This window comes from Thalassophryne amazonica, chromosome 1 (assembly GCF_902500255.1).
Source record: "Thalassophryne amazonica chromosome 1, fThaAma1.1, whole genome shotgun sequence".
Lineage (NCBI taxonomy): Eukaryota > Metazoa > Chordata > Actinopteri > Batrachoidiformes > Batrachoididae > Thalassophryne > Thalassophryne amazonica.
In genome coordinates, this window is record NC_047103.1 from 25181228 (window position 1) to 25191387 (window position 10160).

At 38.7% G+C, this 10160-nt stretch overlaps 1 protein-coding gene across 2 annotated transcripts; it reads right to left on the reverse strand.

The window, feature by feature from the left end:
• Nucleotides 1-5236: 5236 nt before the first annotated feature.
• Nucleotides 5237-9424, reverse strand: LOC117507698 (myosin regulatory light polypeptide 9-like). 2 transcript variants are annotated; one of them, XM_034167517.1, is made up of 4 exons: nt 9311-9424; nt 7259-7453; nt 5866-6027; nt 5237-5587 (listed from the first exon to the last, which is right to left on the reverse strand). In XM_034167517.1, the coding sequence occupies exons 2-4, from the start codon at nt 7440-7442 to the stop codon at nt 5415-5417; spliced, it is 519 nt and encodes a 172-aa protein (XP_034023408.1). In that variant the 5' UTR covers nt 7443-7453; nt 9311-9424; the 3' UTR covers nt 5237-5414. The 2 variants fall into 2 exon arrangements, with proteins under 2 accessions (XP_034023408.1, XP_034023414.1); XM_034167523.1 differs by having other exon boundaries at nt 7259-7458; nt 9313-9415.
• Between the last annotated feature and the right edge of the window lie 736 nt (nt 9425-10160).

The window sequence follows — 10160 nt, forward strand, 5'->3', positions numbered from 1 at the left end:
TAAAATTGAGTGATTGATTGAAGTTCAAGGGTGCTCAACCAGTCCATGTATTAATATGCAAAATCCTTAATTCAATATCTCAATTTTTACAATTCATATTTTAATTTTTCAGAGGGTACTATTCAATGGTTTCAATCCTATCTTTCGAACAGAAAGCAGCGTGTTGTTGTGGATGGTGCCACATCCTCGTATCTCCCTAGTTATGTTGGTCTTCCACAAGGCTCAATATTAGCCCCTCTATTATTCTTTCTGTATAGAAATGATCTCCCCAATGTGTGCTCTGAACTAAATATGCAAATGTATGCAGATGACGCAGTGATCTTTACCCAGGGAAAGTGTGACAAAATATCTGTAGACCTCACAAATGCACTATGTAAAATACACAAATGACTACATAAAAATTGTCTTCTGCTGAACACCAAAAAACTGTATGTATGATGTTCACCAAAAGACCAATTAAGCTAGCCAGATCCCATGTTTTCTTGGAAGGGGAAGAACTGTGCTTGTGAACCAATTCAAATATCTCTGAGTGATATTAGACCCAAATCTTACATTCAAAAAACATATCAAAAAGGTAAATCACACTGTAAAGTTCAATCGATCTAATTTTAAACAGATAAGACAGTTTATTACAATAGATGCGGCCAAATCTTACTTACACTTCATGTCACATATAGAGTATTGCATTACAACATGGTCCTTTGCAGGAACAACTGTACTGAAACCAGTAGAACAATTGTACAAAAAAGCCATAAAAATATTGGACCAAAAAAAAAAAAACAGATTTCTCATCACCGTCCAATCTTAGAAAAATATAAGCTTTTAAGTTTTGAGAATTTCATGCTATTTAAAATGTGTTGTGCTGTGTACAGGTCTCTACACAATTTGGCCCCACCCCCTCTGAGGAACTATATTAACAGGAAAAGTAACAATGAAATTAACACCAGATCCTCCGCTAGGTGTGATTGCGAGATCAAATTTTGAAAAACTGTCTTTGCTCAAAATGTACTCTCTATTAGGGGCAGTAGCACATGGATTACTCGGCCAACGACAATCAGGTTCAGCCCCACATTTGCTTTATTCAAGACAGCTTAAAACATGACTGAAAGATAACCAAACCTGTAATCATTATGAGTTAAAGACATGCGAAAGCAATATACTTTCATATACACGCACACAACAACACATAGGTAAGCTTATGCACACCAGCACTTTAAAGAGATACGGCAGCTGTATCGCGCACTTTACTATCGCGACAAAGCACTTTAATTCAGCATCTTATAATAAAACTGACTGTACCTGTACACACCTACAACTGAATTCTACCTCAGTACTTTCCTGCATTTTTATATTGAGACAACAGCATTTTAACCTCCATCTTGACCGGAACAGATAACTCCTCCTTTATATGGCTCTGGGTTATATCAAAATATGACAGTGTATTATATTGTAAAATTATCAATGTTTTTATGCTTGTTAAATGCTCTGTGTTTTATATTTTATGTCTGGAGACTATGGATGGAAATTAGTATTATGCTAAAACTGGCATATTTACACACACATATATATATATATATATATATATATATATATATGTGTGTGTGTGTATATACTGCCTATAAACAATTGTACGTTCATTAATATGCACTGTCCCTGTCAAATAAACCAATAATGAATTAATGAATTCCCATTGTCAACACAGCCGAGTGACAGTTACACTATGGAGGGAAGGTGAGCCCAAACAGATAGGTTTTAAGATGTTTGCGGAAAGAGAATACAGAATGTGAGGAACGGATTGAGCGAGAGCGATTGCTCCAAAGAGCTGGGGTGCATGTGAGCCGGTCACGGTCTTCACTCTTGAAACAGTCAACACTGGACTGGGATTTGATTGAATGGAATGACTAGGTGTGGCCATGGTGCTAGTACAACCCCTGGCAAAAATTATGGAATCACCGGCCTCGGAGGATGTTCATTTAGTTGTTTAATTTTGTAGAAAAAAAAGCAGATCACAGACATGACACAAAACTAAAGTCATTTCAAATGGCAACTTTCTGGCTTTAAGAAACACTGTAAGAGGAAAAAGTAACGGTTACTTTTTTAGACAAAGCAGAGGGAAAAAAATATGGACTCACTCAATTCTGAGGAAAAAATTATGGAATCACCCTGTAAATTTTCATCCCCAAAACTAACACCTGCATCAAATCAGATCTGCTCGTTAGTCTGCATCTAAAAAGGAGTGATTACACCTTGGAGAGATGTTGCACCAAGTGGACTGACATGAATCATGGCTCCAACACGAGAGATGTCAATTGAAACAAAGGAGAGGATTATCAAACTCTTAAAAGAGGGTAAATCATCACGCAATGTTGCAAAAGACGTTGGTTGTTCACAGTCAGCTGTGTCTAAACTCTGGACCAAATACAAACACCATGGGAAGGTTGTTAAAGGCAAACATACTGGTAGACCAAGGAAGACATCAAAGCGTCAAGACAGAAAACTTACAGCAATATGTCTCAAAAATCGAAAATGCACAACAAAACAAATGAGGAATGGGAGGAAACTGGAGTCAACGTCTGTGACCGAACTGTAAGAAACCGCCTAAAGGAAATGGGATTTACATACAGAAAAGCTAAACGAAAGGCATCATTAACACCTAAACAGAAAAAAACAAGGTTACAATGGGCTAAGGAAAAGCAATTGTGGACTGTGGATGACTGGATGAAAGTCATATTCAGTGATGAATCTCGAATCTGCATTGGGCAAGGTGATGATGCTGGAACTTTTGTTTGGTGCCTTTCCAATGAGATTTATAAAGATGACTGCCTGAAGAGAACATGTAAATTTCCAGTCACTGATGATATGGGGCTGCATGTCAGGTAAAGGCGCTGGGGAGATGGTTGTCATTACATCATCAATAAATGCACAAGTTTATGTTGATATTTTGGACAATTGAAAGGATGTTTGGGGATGATGAAATCATTTTTCAAGATGATAATGCATCTTGCCATACAGCAAAAACTGTGAAAAGCATTCCTTGCAAAGACAGAAAGGGTCAATGTCAATGAGCAGATCTGATTTGATGCAGGTGTTAATTTGGTGGATGAAAATTTACAGGGTGATTCCATAATTCTTTCCTCAGAATTGAGTGATTCCATATTTTTTTCCTCTGCTTGGTCTAAAAAAGTAACCGTTACTGACTGCCAATCTTTTTTTCTTGATTTCTTATAGTGTTTCTTAAAGCCAGAAAGTTACCATTTGAAATGACTTTAGTTTTGTGTCATGTCTGTGATCTCTGTGATCTGCTTTTTTTCTACAAAATTAAACAACTGAATGAACATCCTCAGAGGCCGGTGATTCCATAATTTTTGCCAGGGGTTGTAGAGTGACCAGACGGAAGCCAGTCCTTAGTAAAAGGCACCTGAAGGACTCTCAGACCCTGAGAAACAAAATTCTTTAGTCTGACGAGACAAAGATTGAACTCTTGCATGAATGCCAGGTGTCATGTTTGGAGGAAACCAGGCACCATCCCTACAGTGAAGCATGGTGGTGGCAGCATTATGTTGTAGGGATGTTTTTCAGCAGCAAGAACTGGGAGACTCGTCAGTACAGAAACATCCTGGATGAAAACCTGCTCCAGAGCGCTCTTGAGCTCAGACTGGGGTGAAAGTTCATCCTTCAGCAGGACAATGACCCTAAATACACAGCCAAGATATCAAAGGAGTGGCTTCAGGACAACTCTGTCCTTGAGTGGCCCAGCCAGAGCCCAGACCTGAATCTGATTGAACATGTCTGGAGAGATCTGAAAATGACTGTGCACTGACACTCATCTGTGATGGAGCCTGAGAGGTGCTGCAAAGAGGAATAAGCAAAACTGCCCAAAGATGGGTGCACCAAGCTTGTGGCATCATATTCAAGAAGACTTGAGGCTGTAATTGCTAACGGTGCAATAAATTTGCACAAATTAAAATTATGGGGTGTTGTGATTAGAACTGAGGAAGATAAAATAATTTACCCAATTTTGAAATAAGGCTGTAACAAAATGTAGAAAGTGAAGCACTGAACTTTGCTGATATACTATATATGTACTTTTGAATTTCATTGCTTTTAACAGTACAGAAAACTTTTTTTTCCCACATTCATATTAGCAGCTCAATGGCATAAAGACAAGATAACATTCTGTAGATCTGGGTTTGAGTCCGTCTCAGTACACCCAGTTCTAAAGCGGTACCAGTCTTTGTTGTGGGCTTCAAGAGCTCAGTCTTGTTCAGGACTCGCTTGTGTTGAACATTTAGTTGTATCAAGTGAACTCTGGATTTGTCCCTTTTCAGCTAGCCACAACACTTTTGTCTAACTAGCTCCAAGAGAAACCCAATTAGCCCTCGTGGCCTTTTCAAGCATATCAGTATCACAGAAAGTCTTCCAGAGTTTTAATTAAAGTTAAAGGCCTGTATGAATTTTTGGACTAGACTTGTCAAATAATATCAAAACTTGACAGTTTTACCTTCACTCAATGTAGAACAGCATTGCAAGTCACTGTCTTGTGCTTTAGAAGCTATTTATCTGGTAGACCTTCAAGCATTAATACTTTGTGGGCCACAAGCGTTAAGGTTTGTTCGAACTCGGAAACTTATGCAGTTGCTGGTCTTGGTACTGAAGTTTCTACTGGAAGTAGTTTCATAAGATGTACTAAGTGGAGTGACTTGTTTAGAGAGAACATGCCAGGTTAGTGTTAACTTTACAACTCGTCCTGTCAGATTGAACTCGTGGAGGAAACCGACATCAAGGATATGGAATAAAGTCTCCATAGACTTCCCACAATCTGATGTATGACAATTTTAGGACAGGAAAAGTTCCCAACATTCTGGAATTTAGCATCTGCCTTCTTAACTTGTAAATCTGCACTTTCAGTGTTGTAACAGAGAAGCAAGTTGAGCCAAGTGCTCGCTCACACACGCTGAAGGAATCTTCAAAGAGCACGAGGACTTGTTACGACCTGTTGGGTGGCAGAGGAGGGGTGAAGTAAACTGTGGATATGTTAAGACTTCAGGAAAATAAAGAGAGCAACCCAATACTTATTTCAATTGCCCTTTATGCAAGGGTAGTTAGCAAAGTACAACTTGATAGAGTTTTAAAAACAAAAGTTATAAAAATGTATAAACTCCAGCAAACCAGATGAGAAAGAGTAACCCTGTGGAACTTTTACAGTACCACTACCCAACACTGTTTCAGGAACAAAAACATTTTGACAACTTCTTAAAATTTTTATTTATTTTTTTTTTTTACTTTACTGCAAGTTTGGCAATTCTGGAAGTTCACAACAAGTATGGTGGGTAGTTATTGCTTTGGTTAACTCAGGGTTGAGATGCACAGCACTGATGAGAGAGAAGAGGAACAGTACCGGCTGGTACAGCCAATTAATCATCCTTATCCCTTGCACCGTGTTTTAGGATGCGCGTGAACTCCATGTAGTTGAAGTTGCTCTTCTTGTCAATGGGGGCCTCCCTGAAAAGCTCGTCCACTTGCTCATCTGTGAACCGGTCACCCATTGTTGTGAGCAGCTCTCTGAGCACATCTTCATGGATGAAACCTGAAGGCAGAAGCAAAAGTTAAAAAATCGAACAAGTCAGACATCAAAAACTAAAATTTTTCCCTCCAACTCACTCAGAACACTTTAGTGCCATTTTACACTTTTACAGTGTAAAAATACTTTAAGGTGTCATTCCTTTAGCAGAAGCTTTTATCGCTACCTTTCCCGTCTTTGAGGTATGAAAACATTCCAATAAGAAGCAGAAAGGCATCTTCACAGCCGTTAAGAAAAAGTAAGCTGACATTTTACAGTGCCAATTTGGGATCACAGCATCATACCTGTGCCCTCTTCATCAAAGCAAGCAAAAGCATTTCTGATCACATCTTCTGGATCTGTGCCATTCAGCTTCTCTCCAAACATTGTGAGGAACATAGTGAAGTTAATGGGCCCAGGAGCTTCATTCATCATGGTCTCCAGGTAACTGTCAGTAGGATTTTTTCCTGTACAAACAATGCACATCAATGTAGTTTATTTTAAAATAGATAAAGGGGGTACCCTATGTGTATAATGACACTGGGCTACAGAGAGATTGTCACACTTTTGTTCTGCCAATAGGGCACTGCAGTCTTGTTTGAACTCTGTGATATCATTGGATTTGACCACTTAGGGGGACCTTGGCTCCACTGCACAATATACACACACAGCATAACTTCACGTGGATAAATGGAGTACCGTTTTGTTTTCAGCTGCAGTCACCGACACAGCCGCGGTAATATATATTTTTTTCGGTTCCCAGTGGAGAAAAAAGGCGAGCTAGATGGGAGACATTGTGTCGTAAGTGTTAGCCTACACAGCTAACCAGACTAGCTCTGTTTAATCGCCCGGGAAAAGCACCTCAACACCTTTGTGCTCCAGATCATAAACCGCAACACATGTCCACTTTCCCCACTGTATCGTCACTTTTTCACTTTGTTTGCATGTAATTTGCCCAAAAACCCATTGAAAGTGTAGTGGCTGGTCCCCCAGAAGTAGAGAAAATACATCATATCTGTCATATTTTACCCCTTTAGCACCTGCCCTCAAACCAGACTGCGGTGCCCAATTAGACATAGGAGAGTAACCATTTCTAAGGGGATGAAGTACTGTTTTCCCCCAACACTTTTTTTTTTTTACTTGTTTGGGAGGTCCTGCAACTTATGTAAAAGAGTTGGTGTAATGACAAAAAGTTAAGTTTCCAGCACAGTGGAAACTGTAAACAGCTAATTTATTTAGCTTGTTCTTTCAATGTGTGAACAGTCCTCCCCCACTGCTACGTTTTCTTGAATTATTATGAAGTATGTTTCAAAAATAAATGCGACTCGCCCCCTTAAATATGCATTTTTCTGGACATTACAAATTGTACTCTTGTGCAATTTATAATCCAGTAAATATCCACTGTCAAAACAAAGCTACTGTTGTCATGTCAGTGAATAATGTCCTAGTGTGAACTGCTCATTTATGGAGGTGATTCAGGCTAAAAACTTTCCTTTAATATTTTAATTGTAGCACTAATGATAAGCAGCAGCTGCACAAGAACTAGTGTCACAATGAGGCTGGGGGGAGGGGGGGCTGTTTCATGTACACACTGATGAATATTTCAGCCCTCAATAAAGAGACACTGCAATAAATCAATGTCAAACTACCCTCAACACCTCACAAAAACAGAGTCCAGCTAGAGAAGCCCGCCCTTACCTAGTGAGGCGAGCATGTCATGAAGGTCATCTTTGTCAACAAAGCCATCACGGTTCTGGTCAATCATATTGAAGGCCTCCTTGAACTCCTGGATCTGTGACTGGTCAAACATGGCGAAGACATTGGAGGTGGCGCGCTGTGGGCGCTTCCTTGCAGTTTTTACCTTGGTTTTTTTGCTTGCCATTTTGCAGATATTATACCTGAGCAAATGAAGAAAAACTTAGACACATGCTGCATTGAGAGCTTTGGTAAGTGCAAACAGTGTTTACAACAATCGACATTCTATACACACAATTTTCAATAGAAAACAGTGCAGGTTGTGAATTTAATTTTCTTCGCAACATTATATGGTTGGATTTTGAGCCATTTCCTTGAGCTTCTCCCTTTTGGCCCATAGCCTCTACAGTGGAGCCGAATATTAATTTGCCACAGGTTTTATGCCAAATGTAAGAGGAGAATGGGGCACATGACAACCAAATATAAAGTGGACCATGCTGCAAATCAAAAGACTCCATCACTCAAAAGGTGTGGTGCCCCCTCATAGAGCTACATAATGAGACAATACGCAGCTTTCTGGTCTGACCTGCTCACCATCTACATACTTCAGGAGCCATCATTTACATGCTAAGGTTAGCTATAAATCTTGTTTAACAAAAACTTTACTCACATTATGGAATACCAGAAAACAGCATTTTGAGCTGTGTGTAGTTGCAAAATTAAGCTGATTAATCAGGGATATTATTTGTAAAGTGATTTATTAAGCATGAATGTTAAAGTGTGACTGTGTGGCCTTCTCGTGAGATTTGCTCCGGTTTTCCTCACTATGACAATTTCAAATTAACACATTAAAGCAGACAAAAAAAAAAAGGGCAAAAGAAGAGGACTGGGCAAGTGGTGACTTTAAAATTATTGCACACCTTCAAGTGTCAGGGTGTGACAATCTGAGCATTATTTAGAATACAAGTGTGTCCATTATGCATGCTTAAAAGAAAATGATGTAACAGATCTTGATATGGATGCATTACATATGTTCAGTTATCTCAGGTAGCACATGTAGTCAAACATAATGGCTATTTTGCCATCATAACACTTACACATTTTGGCAGACTCTTATCTAAAGTGACCTACAGTCAAAAACACACCAGCAAGGTAGCAAACTTAAGTTTTTGATCAACACAGGATTGTGAATGGAACACCCGTTTCTTTGGTTGGTAAGCATCCACTGTACAACCTTGCAACAGTTGACCATTGCACCTACAAATGGGAACTGGAGAGACAACAGGCCAGAGGACTTATTGGAATTTCCTTGTTGGAATTTGTTTCCCAAATGGCAGAAAAATCCTGTTTAAATAAATACATTTAAAAACCTTAAGACTTACAATAATTCCACATTTAAAAAAAACACCCCCCCACACACTCAACAAACCCAAAAACAACATTGGCCATTGTTATGATACCATAATCAAAACAGCCAATTAAAAACTACCCAACATCACAGATCATCATATCTATCTATGATGTAAATCATCATAGGGGTTGTCTTTGTCCAGACAAGTGATTATTAGCGACAGTTTAAAATGTTCTGAGAAAGACGGGGGAAATGCATAGTTATGACTGCCTGTACAAACAAAGCTAACAAGTGCCACAAAAATTGAATGTCAATTTTTTAGGTTTGATCTTGTTTTACAACAGTAACAGCAGCTCAAACGGACTGCCTCAAAGTTTCGGCCCAGCATTTGCAATATCAACAAAGACTGTGTTAAAAACTTCTATGTCAGATTAAAACGCTACACGGCAGATGAAAACATCCTAAGAGAGAGAATTATGTTACGTAAGAAAAATAACGACATTTTAGCCGCCAATCAACATCAACAGCTAACGACGTTAGCAGCACAGCTAAGAGATAGCTGTTTTCACTTGGATATGACGCGCTGGCGCTAGTGTACCAAATGGACACAGACTTTTTAATTGGAGCAACAATCCCTACCGCAGTGGAAATGTGTAACAATTTGTAACAGGGAGGGGGGAAAAAAAAACACTAAGTAAAAACGTACCTGAAACCAAACTTCACAGCTGCTCAACCGACGGTACTTTTTCACCCAACCACCGCCCTCCACTTCCTGATCGTCCGTATCCTTTCAGAACAAACCAACTCAGAGACACGCGGGGTCGCAAATAATAAATGGACACGCTGTAAAATTCTGCATGATCAGTGTCACCAGATTTCTAAATGTTGAATAAAGTATAATTGATAGTTATAAATACTATTGGAAAAGAACTGTCCGAAATTTTGTTTTGTTGTGATTATGAAATTTATATTGCAGCCTCACACCCCCGTCAAAAATAAAAGGAAGATCCTGAAGATGCCCGCGTGCCAGCGTTGACGTTCCTGGATATGTCCTTTTAAGGACACAAAAGTGCTGCCTTCTGTGCAAATAAAATATCAATATAAATAAAATAAAACAAAACAAAATAAAATAAAAAATAAGAAATACCAAATTCAAATTTAGAACAAATACATTATTTATATGTATATCTGCAATGCACCAGATAGAATTTCCAATTGTTCTAACAAAATTTTATGAGAAATAGTTTTAGTGTAACATAGTTAAATGTTCTATCAAACAACAAAGTTTGGTGATGATCGGATCTGGATTCCGGATCTGGTGATCCAGAATATGCAAAAATATAGGGAAAATAGAAAATGTGTCAGTGTGAGGTGACAAATGAAGCTAGAGATGCACAACTAACACCAAATTGTAGCTCAATCTGTACTGATTCAGTAAGGTGTCATCAGATTTGATGTAGTTTCAAATGTTATGGAGCTAGATCCAGAAGAAAACCGCCATTACCGAAAAATCGTTTTTATACAATAACTTTTGAACTAATAAAGACATAAAAG